Here is a 27,571-nt window from a genome sequence, read left to right on the forward strand (position 1 = left end):
AAACACCACCTTTTCACCATCAGTGTGTGTATATTTGTGTACACTCTCCAGATTATGTCTGCCGGCAGTATGTGCCTGGCGTTGTGTATTGTGTAATCTGTGTGTGTTTGTGTGTGTAGTGCTTCAGTGTGTGAAGATAAGTCTATCTCTGTGTCCTTGTTGCTCTGACAGACACATTATTAGGTCCTCTTGAGACAAAAACACACAGACAGCTATCTGATCTCACACACAAGCATACACACTTCTGACATGATTGACTCTCGCTCTTCGCGTCCTCTCCACCTTGTCTCGCAGCGTGTATGAGAAAGTCTGGAGAGAAATATTATTAGCTCTTAAAGAACAGACTCATAACACCTAATAGCACTCTCTTCTTGCCTCTTTTTCTATTTTCAACATTTTGCCTCCCACCTCTCTCTCATGGATCCACTCTAGCCCCCTCGCTCTTTGCACTGTCCCTGTTTCACTCTCCGTGCCTATTTCAGCCTCTTCTCGCTCCACAACCCTTTCTCTCTTTTTGAACATTTTCTCATCTATGTTATGTAGAAAATGACTCCAAAAAACAAACAGGTCTCTTCACATTTCCAGAATAAACCCGTTTGAAGGAAGGAAAACATCAGTAAGTCAGGAAGGCGCTTCTTTGTGTTGTAAATGTGGGATGATGGCATACAAACAGCCAGTTTCATATTCACACACCACTTATATAATAAACTTGTTGCAGGGTTTAAATTTCTTGCCTAAACCTTCAACTTCGATTCCAAAAAAGATGGGATGGCATGTGAAATGTAAATAAAACCAACAATGGTTTCACAAAGTGCTAACATGATCACAGAGAGGATGCTAGCACACTAATATTTAGCAGATGTAACGCTTACACGCTTAGCGTGTTAGCATGCTAATACTGTACTTGCTAATGAGCACTAAACACAAAGTACAGGAGATAATAACAGGTTTAGGTTTGCAGAAATTTGATCCTAAATTATCTGACAAATTAAAATTTGGACCTCATTATGACGCTAGGGCATCACTACAAGGACGAATTCTTCCTGAGGGGATCATGAATATGTGTCCCACATTTCATGACAATCCATCCAATAATTGAGATATTTGATTAAAACAGACAAATGTCAGCTTCGTAGTGTATATAGAGGAAAAGTGAGGTTTGGATATATGGTCATTCGTGAGCTGTGAATGCTCTTCGGCCTGTGTATCTTCTTTATTTGTGATGTCAACATGTTCCCAGATCTCCGTGATAAACTTTGTACATACTGTGTTAATACTGGAAATGGTGGCCAAAACCAAGGAAATGAGATGAAGTTGTAATAAGCCTCTACTAACCTTTGAAATTAAGATTTGCTCAAGTGCAATTTAATAATGTCACACCGATGTTGAAATAATCACCATCTACTGCAGCATATCATAATTTTCTTTGCTGCCTCTCATGGCTATTTGCTGCTTCAATGACCACATTTCCCATGATAATCTTTGCTGTAGCGAGGATCAAACCTGTGACTTTACAATTACATGACAGCCTCTCACGTTGTCATGTATCTGTGTTTCTCAATTCGGTTCCAATTAAAGGCGGTCTGCTTTGTTGAATGCTGAAAACAATACATATTCCCAAAGATGTCAAAAGACGTCTGTTCTCTAGCAAAAGCGCGCAACAAGGGCTGAAACAGTGAAAGCACAATCCGCCTGTGAGACAATGAAGATGCGCCGAGTGTGTGTGAATGTGTGACAATGACAGGCGGCACACGGAGGTTGAAAGCTAATCTTAACATAAAACGTTTCCAACCCAGTCAGCTGAAACAGCAGCACTGCCTGCAACCTGCTTAATGCAGCTGTGTGTTGGTGCGCAAGCGTTCACGCTCCTGTTCAGGCCCAACTTCTCGTGTATATTTGTGTGCGGCTGTCTTTGTTAATGCTCTAAGTTTATGGATTGAGCCTTTTATAAATTCACAGCTTAACAACACAATGTTCATAGCTTGATCCTGTTTTTGTGTGTGTAAGAAAAGAAACACATTGCCGAACAATTACAGAGGCTGTGTGTCTAAAGCAGCTCATTCTGTCTTAATGGCTCTATCACTGGAGAAAAGAGACATCAAGACGTGTGTGTGTGTGCATGTGTGTGTGTGTCTGGCAGTATAAATCCTCTCATAATCTCATCACTTGATAACCACAGATATGGCCATCAGGATTTGTTTTATTTGGCCGCACATTATGATTTAATCCATTTATGATCATCAGTGACATGCTGGTCTTGCGGGACAGATGTGCTTCTGTCACTTCACGATGACAGTGTGCGACTGGAGACAACTTGTTGAAACGGTGTTAGCAGATGGCAGTGAAATCTGCTGCTGACAGAGCTACTGTATATCCAAAGGCTTTGGTTCCACATCAAGTGAAAGAACCTTTGATGCTCAAGCGCACATTTGAGATATTTGAAGGTAATGCCAGCTCTTCCAAGGCTGCCACTTCTTTTCCTATCTAACTCCATGGACAGGGAAAGGAAAAGAGGGGTTTCACAAGCAGTTACAGGTGATCTCAGCCAGTAGAGAGTCTGGCTTTATCGCAAAAAAAAATGTTTTCACGTCATTTAACATATATATAAGCTGCAAAAAAAAAATGTATATCAAAGAGAACCATGCAAAATTCCATGTACATGAAAGTGATCTGTAAGGTCTGTGTGTGCATTTATGATAAGATTTGGTCGGAGAAGGCAGAAATGTCAATAAAAACATGTTGCAAAATGCCACAGCACCACCTGATCTATCACTACCATGAGTTCTTATATGAAGCACTTGGTGCATGTGATTCCTTGGTTGCAATTTTTTTTCTTTGTTTGAAAGGATGCATGCAAGGATTTTTGTTTGGATAATGCACAATCCTCTTGATGCACGAGGCTCACGACAACTGCCCAACTATGCTAAAAACAGCTGACAGTGGGAAGCTTCAACATGGACATGTTACTTAAGGGTGTTTTTGATCAGTAGGTAGTTTCCTTCTGACCTGACGTGGCTCAGCGACCTTCATAAAACACAGGATCTCGTATTTGAGGTGAGTGACACATCAGATTTCCTCATTAATATGCTGCAAATGTAGGAGGCTGTGTACATGACTCCCTCTGCATACTTCTCTGGCACAGTTCCATCAAGAGAAAACAGCTACAGAGATGCCGTCACTGTCAGTCAGCGGATGCTAGACTTGCCCATAGCACTGCTGTTTTACTTCTGCTCCTCCCTGAGGCATTTTTTGGGGGAAAAAGTGCCAAAAAGATGCAGGACAAATGCACATGATTGGGGTTTCTATCTTGACACAAGACTGGAGACTGCAGTGCTAAATAGAATGAGTTACTGCAGTAGCTCCCAGTATAGGTTAACGTGAGGGTAAACTTGTAAATGGTTACTGTTCCATTATGAAGGCAAAAGATGCAGGGTGGACCACTTTATTCATGCCTGCCATTGAACACATCATGTATTCTAAAATCTTGCTTTTAAAAGGGATTTTTTCTTTTGTCAAATGAAAATGGTCTTGCACTCGAATTCATCATCATATTTTATTGACAAATATGTCCCATGCTCATGGCCTCTTTGTGTTTTTCATATCAATTATTTCCAAAATGATTTTTAACAAAGGAAACCTTGGGTAAAAGAAACCACAGAACCCTCTAGAAAAATTCATAAAAATTTTAGCACATTGTGAATAAAAATATCACTCTACATAAACGTCAGACATCTTTTTACTGTAGCTAAGCATCTACCCACGTACTAACATTTGTCTCATTGAAACATTCACACGACCTTGTGGAACACTTAAGGTATACTATGCAGGATTCTCCTAAAAAACAATGTCTAGACTCAAAAGTAATCCCTCTCAATCATCATGTATGACCCACTAGAAGTGTGTGGTGGTCTGTTTATCTGCAGAAACTTTGCCCTCTGGCTGATATTTTCTGATTTTCTTCTTATTTTGTTGTGGTCAGAATGTTTCTGGGTTACAACCTTTGGAAAGTGGGTGTTTAGCCCTGAGACAATATCAGCATGCAGATGTGGTTGGGACTATAAAAAGATAGCAATCAGGTGCGAGACTGTAAGCTGCGTGCATGCATGAAGAAGCTAACAAAATGGTGGACGCAGTGCCGACACAACTGTTTGCTTACAGACAGGAACAACAATTCCTGCAGAGTATACCTTTAACATACAATGCAGGACCATTGTGGATACACAAGCAGGGCCAAATGAAATGAAAATGAGAGCTAATAGAAGACAGACTGAGAACAACAGGAAGACTGTGTATGAACCTTTTGGAGCTACAGTAAGAATCAACAGGGGGGGACTAGAGACAAATATCTACCAACTAAATGAAGAGACACAAAAAGATAAAGACCACTTAAAGCATCTTTCATTTTCACCATGTCTTTGTTTGCAGTGTGAGAAATGATACGAAAAGATAAACCCCATCTCTTAGAAATTACTTTTATACACAACTAATTTGCAGCTGTAAATATGTTGTGAACTAAGTTTTCTATGAGCATAATGAGGAAAAGTTGTTCATGAACTTATCTGGTGTATAGACGTCACAAAGATGTTGATACTGTATTGACCGTAACACAAAAAACTCTGCCCTTGGAGATAATCAAGCCATCGATTTCATTGTGTGTGTGTGTGTGTGTGTGTGTGTGTGTGTGTGTGTGTGTGTGTGTGTGTGTAATTTCTAGGAGACATGGGTTGAGAAAGATACATAGTTGAGCACTGACTCAAATTAATAACACAGATGGAAAGTTTGCAGACAGCCACCTACTACAGTACAGATCAGACAGAATGTGTGATCTTACACTAAGTGTTACAGCACTAGGTATCCCTGCAACAGCGAATACTGATGAAATGGAGAGCAAAAACAAAATGTGACAGTGATCATGCCACTGTTTGAAGCCGTGTAACAGGGAAATACTGCAGCAAAACTATCCATCGCGAAGAAAATATTAAGACTCCATGTCCAGAAAAGCTGAATCCAAGTTGGCAGGTTTAACATTGTTCTCTCTTCTTGTTTGATTTTCCTTTTCATTCCCAGTACATCTACAATCAATTAGTTTGGATGTCCAGAGGGTGCGCATTCAAGCCATCCCAAACATATAATTAGTTTCTCACGAGGGCAAGTGGCCTCATCAACAATCACGTCTTTCATTGATTATAATTTGTCGTTGACAAGAATGTCAATTACTTGGTGAGAACGCTAAATGTTAATAATAGTAGTCAAACTGAAACTTAACCGAGAGACATTTTGACACTTCTAATCACTTGATTTCACTGCTCCCATCTGCAGCTATTTAAGTCAATTTTCCTCAGTGTTAATTAAAAAACAAGCCCTAGAAATGTTGTTTGTAGGGAAACTAAGATAATGGCAGAGTAAGATAATGGAGTTAGCCCTCCTAACGACGACTTCGGTGTTAGGAGGGCTACGAAGCAGGGCTTTTGAATTCCTCTGAGCAGTCCAGGTTCACTTAAATGGACTTAACCTCTTAACCTGATTATCGTTTCCTGCTCGTCCTTAAACGCTTCTTCTCTCTTCTTGTAACAGTGAAAGAGAAATAATGTAGAATACAGTAACAGAGTGCAAGCCCTTTCCAGCTATTACATCACTGAATTTATTAGGGCTACGCAACACATGACCATTCTTGCTGTGTAACCGTCTCCTTTACTGTTCCCAGCAAGTACCATCATTTGAGAGGAGAAACAGTTTTCTTCCACCCAAAGAGTTTATATTAGGCCGAGCTCTTTTCCTTTCTTTTCTTATGTAGAAAACAGGAAGTCATGTTGGAAGAGCACAGCCGTCGCACGGTAGAGATCACCACATCATCACAGCATCCCACTGAAGCTATTTTGAGCATCAGTCCCTTGACAGCTTCACGGCAACGACGTAACAATGTTCAGAAACTCCCGTCTGTGTGCTTTCCATATAATCAAGGCAAAGGCTAGAGAATTGTAGACTGAGAGGGGAATCGTTTCTCAAGCTCTTCCACGATGGAGTTCATGTTTGGGTTGGGCTGAATCTGTGGAGGTGGAGGATTGTCTTCTCCTCCTCCTGCTCCTTCTTTCACTTCCTCTCCTCCCTCTGCCCCTTTTCCTGCTCCTGCTGCTAATGCATCCAAGGAGTCAAGTGAATCAAGAGAATCTATGGAGGCTCTGCTCTTTATGACCTTTTTGAGTGGTATCTGTTTCTGGTCTATCTGGCTGAACATGTTGGCTACCGACTTCTCGATGTCCGCAATGTTTTGGATGTTCTTTAAGATTCCCTTCAGCTCTTTTCGGGGAGGTTCAGGCTCCACGGGGAGGGGTGGAGGCGGCGGACGGTGGGACACGGGCCGCAGGGCTGGCACCTCTGAGAGTGATGGGAGGACAAAGGTGGATGGACGCAGGAGCGAGGGCGACAAAGGGGGAGGGAGAGGTGGAGGTGGGGGAGGTGGTGGAGGTGGAGGAGGAGGAGGAGTCTTATTTTCTGTGTGGTTGGAGTGAGATGAGGCAGGAGGGACGGGAGGAGGGGAGGAAGGGTGTTGTGGAGGAGGAGATAAAGGAGGGTGAGGAGCAGATGTCGGAGGTGGAGGTGGTGGGGATGGAGGTGGTGGTGGTGGGGGAGGAGTTGATGGAGGATCAGGGATAACCTCTAAATGGACATGGAGTCTGTCTTCTGTACCCTGATTTCCTGTTAAATTTGCCCCGAAGCGCCGCAGCACAGGAGGAGTGGGCTTGTGACTTGGTGGAGGGGTCCCTCCATCACTTTGGGTGACAATGATACTCGGGGGACCCTCTTTAACCTGAACAGATGAGATACTGTGGGTGGGGGTGTGCTTGTGGTGCTGAGGAGACTCTGGGTAAACAGAAAGTAGGATATCAGGCGACAAAGATCCTCGTGAATCTCTGTTTTGCCTTTGTCTCATTTCCTGGAGCGCCTGTTGCTCAAACTGTCTGGCCTGTTCTTTGACTGTCAGCTTGGGTTCCAGACTTTGGCTTCCCATTAGGTCCGAGTCTAACCCCCGGTCAAACCCTGAATCCAGACCAGCATCTTTACTCTCCTTAAATTCTGCCTTTAGAAGCTCCAGCTCCCACTGCACAGGATCCATGACCACTTGGCGTCTCAAAGCATCATACATGTCTCTTCGATGTAATCTTGATGGGAGGGTCCAGCTGTGTCCACCCCCAGATCCCCATCCACTGTCACTGCCACTGTACCCACCAAATCCCACATCTCCTCCATGGGAGCTGAGCCTCAGCCAGGCCTCTCGAAGGCCTTTCCTGGAAGGGGAAAAATTCCCAAGAAGGTCTCTTCTCCTCTGGCTTCTTCCAAGAGTCTCTGGGCTACTCAAAGTCCCATCCTCGTGGTAGATCGGGTTTTTGATAGTCAGGGGGTTTTCATCAGACAGGAAGGTGATGTTGGACTCAGACTTGGGCAGGTTGTTGAGCACGCCTCCATTAGCAACACACTGACGATGGGCAGCGATCGCTCGTGTGGCAAAATCTGAGATCAGACGTTGGCGGTCACTTTCATCCAAACTGCCACCACTCCCACCACCACTGTGGTTCGACCGGCTGATACATGGATGGAAGAAAAAATGAGAAAAAATGAAGGAATGAAGGGAGAAATAAAAGAATTACAGCTAAAATATGACAGAGCGGAGAGCATAGTGAATTGGAAAGATGTAACTCGATAAATCAAAGGCAAACAAAATGCAAGAGGGAGATGGGGACTGAATGAAATTTAAATGAAAGCAGTGATGCACACAACGGTTAACCAAAATGTTTTATAAAGAGGAGTGGTGACAGAAGGACACATAAAGAATGGTAGAAAGGCAGATAAAACAACAGAGTGTCTGTCTGAGCTGTTGTTTGATATATGCAATGACAAGAGACTTCACATTAGGAGATGAGTGAGTAAAGCAATGAGAGGAGAAGGAAGAGGGATCTTAAAAGAGGTAATGGCATTTTCTTTCTGTGCTGTTTTTACCAGAGGGGCAAGAGATGGAGCACTAGAAAATAGTCTTGAAACACAAAGGAAAGAATGCAAATTGATTTTATGTAAGCTAAAAGTGGTGCACTACAAAGACGCTACTGCATCACGACTATAAACAATGCCAGATCTGTTGGGGCATGGATAGACAACTGTGTGTCATGGAGTTCTGAGAGTATGCAGATTTCCTTCCAACAAAAGACTGATTATATCCTCCTCTTTGGTTGGGGGAGCACTAATCTGTGAAATCTCTAGTGTAGTTTGAGACTTTGTTGAAACTCTGCAGACTCTTGTACTCCATGGCACATGGCTGCCGCTTCTATGCCGAGGCAGCCGATGCATCTCACCGCGGTTCTAATTCATCACTGATCAGCCAGAAGCACAGACAACCTTCAGCAACGCAACTTTGATTTCTGATCTACCAAAGTACGACTTACCCTGCACATGAAACAAGAGGAACCGCTAACAAGCACGGACAGAAACACAGAACTAAAGCAAGACAACTGTCACAGCGTAGTATCAAACTCGCCAGAGATGAGGAGCAATTTTCAGCATCCTACTCACTTTTGTCTGTCAGTCATGGATAAAGGTGGATGAATGAGGAGAAGAGATGAATGCATCAGTCGACATGAGAGCAGGAGGAGTAGAGCGATGACATGATAAGACAGAATGACATTAAAATGCTCATCGTTGTGACAGAAAAAAGCCAGCAGGAAAGGTCTATACACTGTAAGGTAAAACAAATCAGGGTGTAAATAAGTAGGGGAACACTGGGATGAAATGTAGTCAGTTTGCAGCCATAATGACAGAAGATTTATTTGTCCTGGAAGGTTAGATTAGCAAAAATCCAGTCTCGCTTCATTGCACTGTACTTTCATGATACACATACACATTTCAGGACTTGGCAGAGGCCTTGTAACGATGAAAACAACTACTGTTGTCCATCAAATTAACGGTAATTTATCAGCAAATTTTCAGTGCCTGCCTGGGAAATATAACTGGTTGTCATTGTTCTACAAGATAATGAATAGAAAAGTGTCTCTAAAGTGTCTCATATACAGTATACACATTTGTCGATCAGTTATATAAAATGATGATATATTTGCTTTTTTTCTTTTTCAATATAGCCATTAATCATAAGGCTTTAATGTATATTTTATTTCACACGTTGAAGTAATTTTCTACCATTTTTCTACCCCGAATGATCATTAACTGTGATAACTATGGAAAACAACAACAAGAAGAAAAACCCTACAGTGATAAAGTTAGCATGGAAACATGGAGACATGTAACACGTGTGAACAAAACCATGTGTGGACTGTTAAAGAGCAAATTATACACATGAAGTCACTGACACGGTATGGAAGCTGACAGTGGCTTGACCATTTATTTTTTTAAATGGCGTTATCTTGAGACCACAAGTTCATTTTCTCGTTATCTTCAGCAAACAGCAGGTTGATTGCTCAAGATACCGAGATTATTTCAGAATTGTAAGCGTGGACTGTTATCACGAGAAATGAGCTTCGTTATTTTGAGATGAAGAAATAATTAACTCCAGATCTCGACATAATGGCATTAAAACAACTGCGAGCAGAGATGAGCACGGCCTCCGTCACACAAAGGATGACAATAAAATCTGCTATATTACTAAAAAATACGACTTTTAATTCAAAAACTTTTAAAGAACATGCTTCATTTAATATTCTGCTAATAATAAGTTAAAGAACACTTAATTCTTCATACATAATTGAAAATAGACATTAAAGCTTGTCAGGAGAACAGCCAAATGTAATTAAAAGGGAAAAAAATGCCTTGAAAATCAGCCTACTGAGCAGTTTGATAATGGACCTTAATTATGAATGTGCAAACTTTTGCACTTTGCCAGGTTTTATACTCTTTAGGGATTATTTAGTCTTTACAAGATAGCAGTGATACAGAGCATGTACACAGAGAAGTATTACACAAGTAATCCCAAACTGCATATTTTGCACACACACACACACTCACAAAAGACCTTCCCCACCACAATTAAACATGCTCTGTAGCTTATCAATAGAATTAATTATCGCCCAGGGTGGTCTTTATAAATTACGGGCTGCATTTATTTCAATTATCTCATATCCAAGTTCATTTCCGCACACATTTTTCAGCGGATCGTTTGAGCTGGTTAGTCAGACACCCGCGCACACACACACACACACACACACACACACACACACGGAAATCCCTTGTTGTCATTTGGAGATAGTTTCTACAATCTTGCATATGAATTGCTCTCATGTTAATGGGAGTGGGGAGGCATATCAAGGACAGACAGGAAACCGGTGATGCATGTAATGCTGATAAGAGTTTCCTCTCAACTTCTTCTTAACGCTCCAGTAAAGAATTAAAAATGAACTGTCTGTGCATTACCGTGAGTGTGTGTGTGTGTGTGCGTGTGCGTGCGTGGGTGAGGTCGTTAAAACTTTCCGATAAACGTTAATATGGCGTCTTGACATACAGTCACTATTAGATTCTTGCTTAGCCAAACCAACAAGTATCAAACCAGGAGAAATTGGCGGGAGGATAAATCAAACAGTATTTCCGAGACGATGCACAGAAATGGGGGAGTACAGTAAGCGGCGAGGAGAATCTGACTAAATTGCATAATAATAAAGCAACTTTTTGAGGCAGTGCGGAGTAGGTGGGCCATGATGCCCTTCAGCACTGATGGGGTACGAGACATAAAACTGAATTAAGAAAAAGTAAAAGTAATTTCAACATAATCAACAAAAAGTGTATTTATATTGCCTCCATCAATACGAATCCAGAGCAATCTCAGAGGATACATTTGGAGGACTTTTTTTTTCCACAGTGTTATTGAACGCCATCAATCAATGAAAGTAAGAATGAAGTAAACTTGAGAGGCTGCACGCAAACTGAATATTTTTGGGCAGATCATTGACCTTCATTTTGTCTTTTGTCTGGTGAGGACATTGGTATGCATTACGGGAGCGAATGGGACAAAGAAAGAGCTGAATGTCGCTGAACTCTGTGAAGATAAAATTGCAGGGTTTATCTGAGACTGTTAATATATTCAGAAATCAGAGCTTTGTTTAGTGTTAGTTTGATGTGGGGTTACAAGGCTCTGCTTGATTAATCCCAGATTGTGTCTGTGTCTGCATAATGTCAGTTTCTTTGGCCACTGAAAAACGTGAAATGACGGAAATGTCTCCAGACTGACAAAACGTCTTAAGAGAGACTTTAAGTCGGTTGGTAGCTAATTGCAAGGGCTCTAATCTTAGGAGTGATTTGTGAACGGTGTGAAGACTCAACAGGTTTCATTCCAGTGAGGGGGTGCGTTGGACCAAGAAAAAGCTCAGCGTGCTTCGACCAGACTTCAAAGAGATTTATGTATAATTAACTTTATAAATTGTCAGTAAATAGTTGGAGGAACATCATTTTACAAGATGTTTAAGAGCAGTCATCACTGGCTGAAACGGGCTGCCAGCTCTTCTGAGCGCGGCCGTCTTATCATTTATCAGTTTGACATGAAACTGGCTCAAGACTTTGACTAATTAGTTCAATTGCTGGCCCGTGTGGGCAAGCCTTTAAATATGGTTGTCGAACAAGTCTGTCGATGATGTGGTTGTCTGTCTATCAGTGTCTGTGAGAACATCCAAGAGCTGTTTGTGGGATTCTTATTTGTCCATTATTTCCTTCCCTTCACTGAGAAGTACACTGCATTCAAACTGCATTAGACCTGTGTGTGTAGACTCTTCTTTTCCCTTCATCCTGGTCCTCTTGTACCAGCATTTGGTTGTGAGTGTGAATGGTCCTGATGCATTTTATTATGATAATTACCTAAATTCTACTAAAGTGTGAAGAAGCTTTCATGGTGTCCAAAACTGAGATTTATTCATGGTTAATGTTATCTTGCTTAGTTTTGATGCATATTTCTCTGTTATCCCCAGTTACTTTGTGTTATGGGACTTGTGCTTGACCTTACCTCGTGAATAATAGCTTTGGCCTGTAGGGAATCAAAGACGTATTTGCATAAGAATTTTCCATAGCGATAGTTAAAATGCGGGGAGATGTAATGTTACGGGACTGACTGCATGTGTGGATACCACAAAGCTTTCAAAGCAGGAAAAGGCACACTGCCAAAGGCTCAAGTTTAACAGCCATAGAAATGTGAGCTAATGCCTCTGCTTTGGCTCTTCAACACAAATGCCGCTTTTACACTTCACTTACATGGCGTTGTCACCAAGCTCCTCGTACAGGTTGTTGGCAGTGCCTCCCCCAGGTTTGCCCGTTGGCAGTGCCATCTGGATACGGGCTGTTTTGGCACACTCTGCCTGGCGTCTGGACACAGCAGAGAGGAAACACAGTTAGTTATTCAAAGTTAGGAAAATCCTGACCTTCGAAAGTAGATGGGCATCATCAGGGCAGGAGGGTTTATAACAACTTTCTTTGTTGAAAAGGTGTTAGATTTCAGGCCTTTAACCACCGCCATCCATCTCTATCTGTGTCCTTAAGCAATTCCTCATGTCAGCTACTACAATTTATTTGTATAGTATCAGCCTCAGGATCAACTGCAGTCACTTTAGTGATCCAAGATAAGTTTTAATTTAAGGAGGATACATTTTCCACCATCAGTGCAATTTTTCACAATTTTGTATATCACAAATATCTGCAAAACAAATTTAATTTCCACCACCTGCTACACATTAGCATGTTAGCATTGTCGTTGTGATCATGTTTCTAGCATGTGCATTTAGTACAGCCTTACAGAGCTGCTAGCATGGTCGTAGACTCTCGTCCAACTTTAAAATTGCCGTTTATATGCAGTGAAAAGCAGCGCTGGAGGTCAGTGGTGGTGATATCGTTATGTTGCGGTTTTATCTTTTTCACTTCAGTCTCTTTTTCAAACTCGACTGAATGATGTTCAAGCGTTTCCAGGCTGTTAATGCATCAACGTTTGGGACTTCAACGTACTTTATAGCAACGTGCTGGAAAAGGGTCCACCCGGGTGTCATGCTTCAATCACTGCCGATCAGAGCTGGAGCTGATTAATCCCTGTGACTACTGCAGAGTCACTACCCTGGGAATGAATACCGATTGTGTCCTTTCATGACAAAGTCTCACTTTAAATAACCAGCTGACTGGTATTCTTGCCCAGTCAACACAGTTGTGATCTGGACTTCTATATGACTATACTCCAATAAAAGCATCGGTCTTGGACATTTACTGATTACATGTTCTTCAGGATTCATTCGCTGGATTGTCCGCTGTCCTCTCCATTTCACCGACCCTCCTGATCTCATCCATTTTATTGTACAATGAAAGTCAACGGATTAATCACAATGAAAGGTGTTTAAGACGGCCATGACATTAATATTTTAGATTAGGGATATGAAAGCAATACTCACTCTTTAAATCTGGTGGTGGCAGACGCAGCAGACAAGAGAAAGAGAAAGATCAGTGATTATTCTGCACATAAATCACACAGTACTTCTTGCTAGTCAGGTTTACTCATTGTAATTTACAAACAAGTTGGACAATTGGTCTTCATTAGAGTCATTTAGCAACAGGAACTAGTGATGATTACCACTCTGTCTCTCTCATTTCAAATCTCCTCTCCTCTCCTCTCTCTCTTATTTGTGTCAGGATGAGTAGGTCTCTCCAAAATGCACTGATCCAGTTTAAATGGGTGTGTGTGTGTGTGTGTGGACCGGTTTGAGTGTGTTTGTGAGACGGATGAAATTAATAGCCTTTCACGGTGGTTAGCTAAACAAACTATTAGAATTGGCACTGTGGGACAGGCTGCCATGCTGAATCATCGAGGGAAGTGACTGGCCCAGGTGATAAAATGATAAACAGTGCAAAAGGACGTCCTGTGGGAGAGACTGCCAGCTTTGTCTATTTTCTGACTGTCTGCATTCTCTTCAAAGAAATTCATACATTTTCAAAATGGCTTGTTATCTTTGTTGGCATTCCTACTTAAAGCCAAATCCTCCTTTGTTGGACTGGCATGTTTTGAGGACCTACATTCATATATTATAGTTGAAGCGGACGGTTTCACTTCAAGAACAATTACGTTAGTGGCAGGAATGCCTAACCGAGAAATCACATTAAAAAAAAATGTACATTACAAAGAACATTATAGGCTTCAAAGAAAGCTGTTATGTTGGAATGAAATAGTTTTAATAGCTGCCTATGGGATTTACACAACTGCTTTGTGCATTGACAGGCAGCTGAGATTTGCAAAGGACTGACACACTTGTTAGTTTCAATACTTTCTGTTGTTGTTGAGGGTGTAAACCTATAAAAACAGTGCAACTGTTGGGCTTATTTCAGCTGTGGATCAGTACACAATGACTTAATGCGGGAACCTGCCTCACAGTGCAAGGGTGTGGCTAAGTTATGTGTTTTTAATAGCTTCTGGACAACAGCAGGGGTCTGTGGTACAGAGGAATAAGATGTACGACTTCGGCTACACAGGCAATAATAATTGGTAGGATCATGGGATTTATTGATAAAAAGAAAAGATTTGCCAGCCTTATCCTCTCAACAGAAGCTCATCAGAGGGGCAGTGAGCCCCTACAGCCTCATTTAGTCTGAATTGTCCCCAGTTAAAGTGCCTTTTTATTCCAAAGCTGCAGAAAGAAACACTACACATAATTCACACTTACTGTCTGTAGGTGATAATGACGATCAGTATGGCGGGGACGCAGCAGATAATGATGATCACTGCCAGAGCCAGCAGCGCCCCCTCTGTGTAGCCCACACCCTGCACAGCTTTCTTCACGCTGGTCACCACATCAGGAGTTCGGATCTCCAGAATCCGTCCGCCAGGAGGGAGGAAGGGCTGGAACTCTTTATTGATGTCCAAGAGTTTACCATCAAGAAACCTTGGGAGGAGAAACGCAATAATGCAACTGAGACCATGATGCCAACATCAAACGAGTGTTAAAGCGGGGTGGTGAATACCAGAATTCTCTGCAAGCAGTTATCCAGGCAGCAAATTGGTCACTAAGTCAGGTTCCACCCTAAAATCACGCCCACTGACTTGTGCTTTTGTACTTGCAAATCGGTTCAGTACATTTCTGTTTGTCTGTGTTTCCTAACGCCTCATCCTCAAAGCGGCTCCCATGCAGAACGAGGACGGCCAAAACTCAGAAAGAACTTCTTGTTTGAGTAAGCGGCCAGGAAGAACAGGACTGACTTCAGCAAAAATAAGTGACAACTTGTGTGAATGGCAGCACTCCAAAAAAATAATTGAGGCCAATTAATTTAAAAATGACTGGATTGTGATGTCGGTCGGGACGGGTTTTGTCCCATCTTGTGATATAAAGCTTTTGGAGAGCTGCCGTTTTACTTCTCATGGGTTTGTCAGCTCAGTTCTTACTTGTAGAGCTCCTGTCTTGATACAGCTCTATTTGTCAGCGGGTCGATGGCATAAATCATCAGGTCTGACTTGGTGTAGTCTTCCTGCTCCATCCCATCACCATGGCGATGGGGTCCGATGGTTTCCACGACAACCTTTGCTCCTGGTATCTGTTCTTGGACGTAGCGCTCCAAAATGCTGCGGATGAAAAATAAAGGATGCGATCACGCTATTCTGATTCCTTCAGGATACCAAAATGGCCGACACATCAACAAAACTACACCTCTGTGGACACGCGTGTAAAGACAAAGCCCTCAGACACTCTGGTCACGCCGCACACACCAAACCACAAAACCACACACAAACAAACACTTTTCATCCTGCCAGCGAGGCAGGCTCGTGCTGGGCAATATTGATTTCTGTCCCCTAAGAAACATCAGCTCACAGCAGGAACGGTCCCACTAAGGTGTGCGTTTATGTGTGTATGTGTGTGTAAAAGAGCAAGAAAGCGAATGAGGTAGAGAGAAAACATGGTAAGTGCTTTAAAACATCATTATCAAGTTACTGCATGGGTGTGAGGCAAAAGAAAGCAGCGAGCCGGTGCAGAAAGACCTGCTGGTGAGTGAAACAACATTAAACATGTGCAGGAATGTGTGGTTTGTGTTGAGCAGTAACATCTTGCCTTTCTTCAAATGAATGAAAATATATGTGACGGACTGTGGAGGGAGATTATATTATTTGATTGAAGATGATTCCTCGAACAAGCTGAGCTGCACTGGAACAAAGAGTGTCTCACGTTTAACGCCGTGGTGTTGATAAGGTCATGTTTTCTGGGCCTGAGCCTCAAATGTTTTGAACGTAGGAAGGAAAAATGGAGCCACATCTCCACACACATGGATCTGGGCTAAAACCTGAATGTCTTAATGCCCGTCCACTTCAATACAGACAAAAAAGTAAAAAACACATAAGATATAAAGATATATAAAGATCTCTATGTGTAACCACAGCTTGGTCTGTTTCAGTATGTTAACAGGGACACTGTTTACTCTGTAACTGTGGTCTTGCTGTGGTGCTCTGATGCGTGTCCCTGTGACAGTCCCAGTGTGGGTTCCAGCTCAACAAAGTACTGGGAGCTTCATTCTTACTAGGACACTTCATAAGGATGAAAACTTTTTAAACACGACACTGTTTGTCCTTTTTATCAAGTCTTGGTGATTTCCCCATGGTGGCAATTACAGCCTCAGTCCTTCCACCATAGCTAAATCAATATAGAGGAACCACTGACTGGTGTGACTGTGTAACCTGAAATGGCATCAAATCAAGGGGAAAAATTTAAACTACGTATTGTATGGATGTTAACTTAATAAACACCCACCGTAATACAAAACAGTGACTTTTTAACCATTGCTGACCTTTAAAGCTTGCGGTGACATTGTACTTATGTGTTTGACCTATCAAGGTATTGGGATACCTGAGTGGGCAACTGTTCAGAGTCTAATTATAGATTTAAGGAGAGGGTCAGTGGTTTAACAGACAAGTTGTCCATCGTGGTAGTGTGAGGGTGGTTTAGCATCAGCTGCAGGTGGAGAGAGGGTGCAGGGGTCCGCTGGAAGGTCAACGGATCTGTGACTACTTGGGCTGATCGTTAGTTTGTCATGCAGAATGCACGTAACATGTGATGAAATATCACAATGAAGCCGAGTCCCAGAAGGAGAAACTGGCACACAAGCAGGCGTAGGCTGGTGCCAAGCACGAGCGGAAAATGAGAAGCATAACAGACAGATCCACGCCGGCCCGTATGGCTGCATTGTCTGGGGTGTTGTGAGGCGTCTTCAAATTCACCTGCCAGTCTGTGTCCACTCAATTTGTCTGGGCCCTCGTGCGACACACGAGGAATGTCTGACATTTGTGCTTGATACAAAAATGCAAACAGGAATTCATTATGAAAATAGTTGGTGCTTAATTTTCTCTTGATCAACTCGTGGATTAATCAACTAACTGTTTCAACCTTTTGTGGTAATAACATGCAGGAAGTTAACACGCAGAGCCTCCTGCATGGTCTTTTAAGACGGTGTGCGTTGTGTTTGGGTAAACCTTGGTCTGATGCAGTACATTTGGAACAGGGTGTCTGACAGGGCCTATTACAGGTCTGAGGCAGGTGGTGAAATTACAGTAAACCATCAACAGCTGTTTGCAGTGTTGATGGTACATGTTGAAACTGCTCTATAGAAAACTTTGTAAACATGAAAAATGGTCCCTCATCACTCAGAGTGTATGTGCAGCCGGCTTAATACTGCAGATGATGTATTAATATATTCTTTAAAACAGATAAAAATGTGAGTGCAGGTTACCTGAGCAGCTTGTCTTTGTTTTTTTCCACATAGGTTGGAGGAACATTTGATACGACCACCTGCATGTCCAGCTGGTTCACCACGGACACCTGAAACACAGTACAAATAAAACTCATTTTCTGCATTTAAGTCAGGCTGAAAACAGTGCGTTCAGCTGTGCATTACTTCACTAAACCTTATCAGATGGCGCCTCCGTCACTGAAAAGAAAAACTTTGCATTGGAAAAGATAACATTTCCAATCCAACTTTGCCTCAAGCTTGTGACAATTTGTTTTCACATTTCTGCTTCGAGGACATTCTGGGACACACGTGAATCTCACCGCAATTAACATCACGATCGTGTCATTCAGTTAGTTCAGTATAAGATGAAATGAACCCTCCCTATGGGGACATTAGAAACCTGTCTGCAATGTCAAAAACATGAACATATACACACCACTATCTCCGCCTTGCTGCTGTGACCTTGACCATAGTTGTCAGTAGCAACCACTTCGAACTTAAAGTACGACCTCCTCATGTTGCGGTACATGATTGCCGTCTTCACCACGCCGCTGTACGGTTCGATGACAAAGCCGTCTTTGCTGTCTTTAGTCTCTTTACCAGCAGGAGGAGGAATGATGAGCCGGTACATCATAGAACTGTAGTTACCAGTGTCTTGGTCCAGGGCCTGTAAAATGAGGAAAATAAGAATCACCAGACAGCCTCATTACTATAATTATCATCATAATCACTATAATAATGAAATGTCATCATCATTATCCATGCAAACAACACTGTGATCAAGTCATTGTTGCCTCTATCGTAATAATCTCACATTCTGTGTTCTGTGATGATTCTCATCCTGATAGTGATCCCTCCAGCTCCTCATTTGATCGCAGGTGTTTGAGCAGCTAATCAATGAGCAGCGCTGCCATGTATATTGATTAGGGCATGAGTCATATCTGTCTTGTATTTCTCGCTCGCCAAAAGGCCGCACACTGTGCTGCTTTTCTGGATTCTGTCCTCCTGTGGGAGGCTTTCAGTACTTGTCTTGTTTGGCGTAGTACTATAAATCACCAGTAGGGGGTAAAGTGGTGCTTTGAGCCGTATTCAGGCCTGTTCATCTGTTCTGTCATATTGGCTAACTATCAAGTCTCTCCCTCATTCACACATACATGCAAATCTCACATTCACATCCAGACACACAGGCCGACATTGATTTATTGCCGGGTCTTTACAAGAGGGTCTGGGGGCATAGACTACAGAACCAGCTCTGAGACACCTGCCGCATCAAAGGTAACAATATGCTGGCAAGAAAGAAAAAAATATATGTATTTTTCTTATGGCCAGGGAATAAGGAAGAGGAAGCAGGGAAGAAAAAAGGAAATAAAAGAACTATAGAGGCATACATATAGAAAGATGAGGGAATAAGGGAGAACAAGTCGTATAGATCTATATTTTGGTGTGTGCTCTTTCTTGCGGAAGTAAGATTTTCCAGCAACAGATAAATGCAAAGCAGGTTTTCAGTGCTTAATGTGTTCAGCGGAAAAATAGAAAAATTAAGCACCAATCAGCATGGATACTAAAAACCCCTTGATTATTGATTTAATTCACAGCAGTGAAACAAACGAGAGAAATAATCTTTCTGGATGATTGAAAAAAACCCCAGGAACACCACATTAAAACAAAAAATAAGGACTTATCAATAATCGGCAGCCGTCAAATGTCAATGTAAAGCTGCAGTTTGAATGTACACAAGTATCAAACAGTAAAGTATATTGATTTCCTGTATGCTAACTCCAACATCAGTATTACCATAAAATGTATATGCTGCATACAATTAGCATGTATTATGGAAATGAGACAAAGCTTTTGACTTTTTTAACAATCCTCCTCCATTATAATGATTTATTTATTAAGTGACGGTTGTAGGCGCACAGCGTAAATTAAAAGCCCTTTGGTATCACTTTAACAGCGTTGGTAAGTGTTGTAACATTTCAGTGCTTTTTGAAGCCCTTCCAATCCAATGTCCTGCCCATTTTGACTTGAATTCAGCAAAAAAGAAGCCCAAATAAACGCAGCCACTCAGTCTCCTGCACACCTGAGCCTCATTCAAGAGCATTTTTTACAATAGGACTGAATCACTTGGTGAATAAGGCCACGTTCGACAACACTGTGTGAAAAGAAGCAGCCTCCTCATTAACGTCCATGGAACTTGGTGCCACTGCAGAGCTCTGGCAGAAAAGGTGGAGGAAAAATCATCTGGCAAGGTCAGGCGTTTGCCAGTCAAATACATGGAGAATAAAACGTTTCATGATCCTCATCTGACAAGACTTTAAACTCATAAATGCATCGTAACCTGACTTTCTGGAATGTAATTTCTGATCTCCGGTGCCTCCACCAACACACCAACGAAGGCCAATTCTTGATATAAAGACCTACTAAAAGGATGATGGGAATTAGTAATTATAGTGGAGAGAAACGCCGGAGAAAGAAAGAACAGTAAATTCCACATATTTGCATTTGCTTTTGGTTGTGGTGGGTGTAGTGACAGAAACGTCTTGGGGAAGACAAAATGTGACTTCAATTGAATTTGAAGAACAAAACAATCTTTGGTGGCAACAAATAGGTTTTCTAATGTGAGACTCATCCGCAACCTGATCGATATCTGTGTTCTGGTATCCTCTGAGGGACAAACAGGCGGACCTCCTGCACGTGCACGTCTGCAGGAGGCATCGCACAGATAGCAAAACGCAGCCTGGCCCACACACACGCCCGCACGCACGCACGCACACACACACACACACACACACACACACACGCCCGCGCACACACACACGCAAAACTCATTAAGACAACGTGCGTGCTTCAGACAGATGTGATGGAATTAGTTATACTAATTGAGTGAAACCACTGAGATTGAAAATGCACGTCTCAAACTTTCTCGCCATCTTTTGTGTCACTCACTTCTTCATCGGGATGTTGGCAAGTGTGCCGCCAACATCCTCCTCCATCTTTCCAGCCGTCCCCGTCCCCGCCCCCACCCCGACTCCATCTATTCATCCACCCATGAATCATGTATGTCTTCCCAGCCTTCTTCTGTCCAGTCAGTTTGTGTCTCAGCAGGATGCCAGTTATCTTTATCTCACCATCAATCCTGTCTCTTACTTCCAACCTCCAGATCTATTACCGCTCGCTGTGGTGATCGAGCCTACTAGCAGGCCGTTAGTCCTTCCTGTCAGTCAGCTCTAGTACTTAAAGAGGTCAGGTGACTGTCGAGCAGGACGCTGTAAACCATCTCCAGCCAAATACAGTCTTAAAGGACCAGTGTGTAGGATTTAGTGGCATCTACCAGTGAGACTGCAGATTACAACTCCCTGAATACCCCTTGCTTCACCCTCCCTTTCCAAGGATGGAGGAAAACCTTTGCGAATGGTTTGTCCGTTCTGGGCTACTGTAGAAACATGCTGGAGCAACATGGTGGACTCAGTGGAAGAGGACCCGCTGCCTCTGAAGCTCATTCTTAGGAAAGATTCATGCACACTAATGAAAACAGACTTACATTTTCCCCCTCAGTCCTACACACTGGACCCGTGTCACTGAAAGTCTGTCTGCAAAACCCCCACCTCAGGTGTTTGCAGCAGAAGAACAACAATTTAAGAAAAGCACATTTCCTTGTGAAACTTTTAAACATGACTCTCTGTTGCATGCTCCCCCCTTATTCTCTCATCTCTCCTGTCACTCTCGCTGTGTATGAACTAATGAAGCAGGAATATCTAAGAATGATCTTAAAAACTGTAATAAAATATTAAAGCTGATACGTTTCTGCCAGAGACCCTGCCCGAGTCTCCTGTGGCATCCAGGCTCATTAAAACATATTGCTGTTTCTCAGATAGAGGCTGAAAGAGACAGACTGTGTGACCCATTTTGGGTCCTGAAAGGCATTTTAATAATACGGGAGCCGCTCAAGTTGTTTATAGTGATATGAAATTCTCCCGAGTTGGGTAAAAAAGAAAGAGATGTATCAATTAACAGGAAGATGGAGGTAGATGTCGAGGGAGAGGGATGGAGACAGAGAATAATCTTACTCGCTAATCTTATTTACTGGGTTGAATATTGTCTTCATTTAAAACAAACAACACAGATAGGAGCACACAAATCCACACAGCGCCTTCTGTTGGAGCTAAAATGAATTGTGCTGGACAGCTGCCATGGTTGGGCTACTTTTCAAAATATTTTGAGTCTCACATTAAGCAAGAACTGGTAAGACAAGAGGGGACACAAGTGAAAGGAACATCTTAAAATACAGATCAATCCTCGCCGCAATATTACAAACGAAGGCCGGTGAATTCAGACTTCTGATGCAGTTTCAGGAAAAACTGAACATCATAAGCTTCACAAAGACATCATTTATTCCAAGGCAATAGCCTTTCAGCCGGCCAACTCACATGGAACAGATTATTATGTAAATGTAGAATATGTACAGCATTAATGTTTGCTGTCTATCTCTGTCACCGGCCACCAGGAAACATCAAGGCGAGCACAGCAGGGAGACGGTGACGAGACCAACATCCCCCTCAAGGGTGAGACGGACTCAGAGCCTGCACGTGGTGTGACAGCAGCATCGCGGTCAGGTCAGCAGTGTGGCAGCAGGCGAGCAGCCAAAGAGTGAACACTGCTTAAGTACTCCGCCATGATTAAAACAATTTGTTGGATATGTGTTGGAGTGAGAGGAAAATGCCACGTGAGCGTAGGGGTGACTCGAGAAATGGCCGCCTTGAAGTGGAACGTGAGCTTCGCTTCATTAATTACATTATACTGTTACTTGCTCTTATATTCTATTTACCGCCTGCAGTTTGTTGTATATGTATGTGTGTGTATGTATGTCCGTACCTGTACTTGCAAGACGGAGGTGAATGTTTTAGCATCCTCTGCAACCCCTCCGATGTAAAGAGCTCTGCTGAAAACAGGCGGGTGGTCGTTCTCATCCTGGATGTCAATTATCACCTTGGCCATGTTAGCTAGGAGACACAGACACAATTTACATGTTAGGACAAAATACTAGTACAGTATTTGCTGGTACACAGGTGGCATAGAGCTGCCTGGGGAAAGTGTGTTTTCTACTAAAGGAAAAAGCCACAGGGATAAAAAGCAAAACAGTAAATTGCAAATGAATTAACAAGGATTAACACAGTCATTGAAGTCAATCACCCGTAACCGAAACCAGCCAGCATCATCCAGCTGCAGCGCCAGCAGTTTCAGGCCTGAAGTTCTGAACCTGAAGTCCAACCTCTGCCACATATTGGCAAGATGAGCAACAGCAGCTGTTTAGACCAGCAGATGTAGACATACCATCTACAGACAGGGAAAGTGTTAGCGTGTGCATTGCCTGCAGGTGTCATAAATATTACTATGGCAGCAGCTTTGACTAGTTTACAATATCAGTGTGTTTATAATATCACTGCAAAACTGGTCTGAAAGTGACTGAACACCTCTCCTCTTTGAAACACTACGTGAAGCCATGAAGCGATCAGCAGTGTTTTGAGGTCAGTTTGCGTTAAAAACATTATCATCACAATGAAGAAAAGCAAACCTGAACTGTCTTGTTCTTCGGTAAGGTCGAGTGACATTAGATCAGCGTTTGTGATCCTCTGCAGGTGTGCATTATTTTCATGTAAGACGAACGAGTAATGAGTCCATCCACCCCACAACTGTCACCACATTTTGATTCAGATGTTCCTAAATTGGTGCAGGGAAGTACGTACGAGATCTCTCAATGTGAAATCACCAAAACTGTTTTAACTTTGCAAGAAAATATTGTGTTCATGTCCATTAATCAAAGTACAAAGCTGATAAAACTATGTTTCAGGGGCTTTACAAATTTACATAGTGATTAAAGGGACAGTAGAGTGAGTAATGACTGAAGGATTGTTGGCTTCACCTCTAGAGCTGATAGAAGACGCTCACAGATTTTGAAAACGTGCTGAGAGAAATATAAGGAAGTGCTGAATGCCCGAGGATGCTGCAGCAGAGGTGACCCTGCTCTGATCCAGCTGATCATTTATGCAGGACCTCACTGGCTGCCATGGCTATGGACAAACTGTAGTCGACATCATGGCCTTTCCAAGTCAAAAGTCTTCCAAGAAAATGTCTATTCCAAAAATTCAAAATCCAGATTTGCAGCAATATTACTGCAAGATCCATCCATCCATTGTTTATACCGACTATTCCTTTTGGGGGTTGCGGGGGGGCTGGAGCCGAGAGGCGGGGTACACCCTGGACCGGTCGCCAGCCGATCACAGGGCAACATATACACAAACAACCATTCACGCTCACACTCACACCTAAGGACAATTTTAGAGTCACCAATCAACCTAATGAGCATGTTTTTGGACTGAGGGAGGAAGCTGGAGTACCCGGAGAGAACCCACGCATGCACGGGAAGAACATGCAAACTTCACACAGAAAGGCCCGACCCGGGGATCGAACCGGTGACCTTCTTGCTGTGGTGACCTTCCTGCTGCCCCACCATGCCGCCCTATTACTGTAAGATGTATTTTGAAATCCACAACCAAACTCCATGGAAAAAAAATCTATTTTAAATGAGCAATAAAATAGACTGAATATTACTGCGATGCAACCAAGCTACACATTCAGTGTAGGACAAAAGATTGTGCCAATGAGCCTCCGTCACTGCAACTCGGAGCCAGTCACATTCAGTCTTATCTGGCCGAAAACAGGGAGTTGTGAATCACACCCACGTGAAACAGCAACACAATGCCATCAAGCAAATTCTGTAAAAGGGTGAGTCATGCATCAGAAAGAAAGAACAAATCTCAGGATTGTGAACTGCTCAAGTTTTACTCCGAGACAGACAAAAGGAAAAAAAAATCATTTAAAAAACACTGGCACATAAAAAGAAAAAACAAACACAGAAACGAGCAGACGCAAACATTAATCTGCTTATTTCCCAAAAGCCAATGAGACACCATATTACCAAATTTCTATTTACGATTCCAACCTCCACTTAAACTAGAAAACCGGATTAACACGTTGTTACAGTCCTTTTGATTTGTTGCCTGATTAAAACGCGTGCCAAAAAGAGTTGAAGGAGATTTGCCAGTGACTACAGTGATTTGTAGTTTTAATCTCCACAGAATGCTTGAATTCGAATAGTTGGATGAAATGACGACAGCATGTGGTAAACGCTGCAACTAAAGGAGAAAGGAGAAACCTGGAGAGCTGAGCGTCAATTAGGAAGAATGCAGATACGCTGTGAAAGAGAGAAGGAGAAAAGAGAGAAAGACCAGCAGCTAGAGGAAAGGCAGAGAAAGGAGGCAGGAAGAAAGATAGATAGAGAGGGAAGAGATAGAGACTAATTAGAGCCACTTTCACTTCAGTTATAATTTCAATTAAAACCGTGAAAACTTGTTTTGGTCGGGCTTTTCCTCCCACATGCAACCAAAGGAAAATTCATTTCTGGCTGGATTGAAATGAAGATAGAAATGAAAGAAAATTAGGACAGAGAAAAGTACAAAAAGAGACAGAATGACAGACCGAAAAGACTTTACGGCTGCGCTCGGATTACAGCAGGTTCGGTGTTATTTAACACTGACCTGACCTGCACGGATCATTCTGTGCCAACGCTTGGGAAAAAGTTAGAGCTTCCAAGATAAAAATTTCAATCTTCAAACTGCACGCCAGCTTTATTTGGCCACTTTGATCATTGCAAATGTTTGATATCTGAGAGTTAAATTCTGGACGGTTGCATGATTGCGTTTCAGCAAAGACCTGCGACACGCCAATGAGACTCAAATATAGGAGGAGGAGGAGGAGGAGGAGGAGGAGGAGGAGGAGGAGGAGGAGGAGGAAAGGCGAGTGTTTTGAAACAGCAGCAGTGAAGACAACAAGCTGGTGTAGCCTGAAGGTTTGACAGACAGCTGAGAGACAGGACAAAGATGTGTGAAAGGTAACAACAACAGCTAAGGCCCAATAGAACATGTCTTCCAAGACATATCTGTACAGGCAAGGAGAAGAGTTGGAGGGAGTTTGTACGAGGCAAAAATAGAGAGAGCTCCAGAGAGAATGAGAGTGTGAGTCAGAGAGAGATAAGTGCGTGTGCAGGAGAGAAAGCTGCAGCCTGTGGCAATTATCTTAGCAATATCACATAATGCACAGTTGTTTTTTAAACCTAAAGAGTGTGTGTGTGTGTGTGTGTGTAATTAGAAAGAAGAAGAATCCATGAAATCTACGGTGATGCAACCCGATGTCAAAAGTAAGTCCTCTAATCTCAGAGGCGGAGAGTTCACAAGCACCGCCGCGCACTTACTCTTCGAGGGAGCTCGGAGGTTCGAGGACGCCAATCTCATGGAGTCTGCTTCCACTTTTAGAACGAAGCTGGAGTTGGCCTCGTAGTCCAGGGGCTTGGCTGTGGAAATCACTCCCGTCGTTTCATTTAAGGCGAACGCACCTGGAGAGAGGAAGGAGAGAGGGAGAGGTGAAGAAAGCTGGCAAGCGTGGGAGCAGGATGAAAGAAACAGAGAGCAAAATAAAGGAGGGAAAGGTCAAGACGGGACACTTTACTTTCTTGTATAAAGCAGATGGATAGTGAGCAGACAGTTTTAGAGTTTTACAGAGTGAGAAGGCGGCTGTGTGCCTGAGCTGTTGACAGAGAGAGTTTGAATAAGAAGCTTTGGCAAAATAAGCAACCTGACCTGAAACCTGTTACTCCAAGGCCCCATTTACACCCGTCAAATCAAGTTTTCACATGCATTTTAATGCACTCATGAGTCTTGGAGAGATGCATCCATTTACACCTTTTTCCAAGATGCATGGCAAAGTGTAAATGGATCACTGGTGTTTGTAATTTGGGAAAAATGAGAGAGAGTGTTTTGGTTGCACCATATATGTCCTGTGTAGTTACTGCTAATAAGCATATAGCACAAGTAACTTTTTCAGCTCCTTCAGCGGTCAGCCTTCAACAGGCACTGCTCTGCGTATAAAAAGCTCGGAGCGTACCCACCTCCCTCGTTGCCTTCGATGATGGAGTAGACGATAGTTTGATTGACAGCAGCTGCCATTATGGCTCCCACCGGGGTTCCCACAGCAGCCTCCTCGCTCACTGGTGGAAACCTGGGAACGGATCAGTCAGTCAATATCAACTGATAAGAAAATTAAATATGTATATGTAGACTGCAGGCCCACTTCGTCTCATGGGCCAACTGCAATTTGGCAAGTTAAATACAGCCGAGAGTTATATCTGTCAAACGCGTCCAACATTTTTTACTCCTTCATGCTGACAGCTTTAGCCCAAAAAGATAAAATACACATCAGCAGTGTTCACCCTTAGAGGGTCAAGCAATCAGGTAGGAAGTTGTTCTTCTTGTTCTGTTTATCTTATTGTCACAACATTTAGTTATGTTGTCTTCTGCACTTAAATTTCTGGAAACATCATCAATGCATTGTTGTCGTCCAGCCAACTCTTGCGGGATGCTGAATGTCAGTCAGATATCGAAACTGTCAAAGCAGTCGACCTCTCACAACTACCACAAACCCATAATGTAAAAGACATGGAAATAAAGGCGCTGTTTAGTTCACGTAAGTTTCTTCAAGCTTGAACTGAGGCCAGTGGCTGGTTGAAAGGTCCAAGTCCATCTCTCAAATGTAGGGTATGCTTTGGAAAAAGGCCATCGCAAATTTCCCTGAGCCCAGGTGATGTGTTTAAGTGGCATTTTAAGAAAGATATTCAGTTTACTGTGTCAGCAAATCCTGACATTCGAGATGCTGGAAGCGGAGAATGTCTGACATTTGTGCTTGACACAAAAATGCAAACAGGAATTCATTATGAAAAAAGTTGGTGCTTAATTTTCTCTTG

At 42.7% G+C, this 27,571-nt stretch overlaps 1 protein-coding gene across 1 annotated transcript in view; it reads right to left on the reverse strand.

Annotated features, from left to right (window-relative positions):
* LOC139349888 (protocadherin-15-like) overlaps positions 1–27,571 on the reverse strand; it is a 170,447-nt gene that overhangs the window by 15,620 nt on the left and 127,256 nt on the right. The window contains exons 27-35 of the mRNA XM_070990928.1: positions 26,720–26,829; positions 26,027–26,167; positions 22,591–22,718; positions 18,155–18,385; positions 17,719–17,807; positions 15,389–15,565; positions 14,673–14,891; positions 13,410–13,418; positions 12,232–12,342 (exon numbers count right to left, since the gene is read on the reverse strand). Coding sequence (XP_070847029.1) covers positions 12,232–12,342; positions 13,410–13,418; positions 14,673–14,891; positions 15,389–15,565; positions 17,719–17,807; positions 18,155–18,385; positions 22,591–22,718; positions 26,027–26,167; positions 26,720–26,829 — 1,215 coding nt within the window. The remainder of the gene's footprint in view (positions 1–12,231; positions 12,343–13,409; positions 13,419–14,672; positions 14,892–15,388; positions 15,566–17,718; positions 17,808–18,154; positions 18,386–22,590; positions 22,719–26,026; positions 26,168–26,719; positions 26,830–27,571) is intronic.

Source organism: Chaetodon trifascialis, chromosome 21 (genome assembly GCF_039877785.1).
Source record: "Chaetodon trifascialis isolate fChaTrf1 chromosome 21, fChaTrf1.hap1, whole genome shotgun sequence".
In the NCBI taxonomy this organism is placed as follows: Eukaryota; Metazoa; Chordata; class Actinopteri; order Chaetodontiformes; family Chaetodontidae; genus Chaetodon; species Chaetodon trifascialis.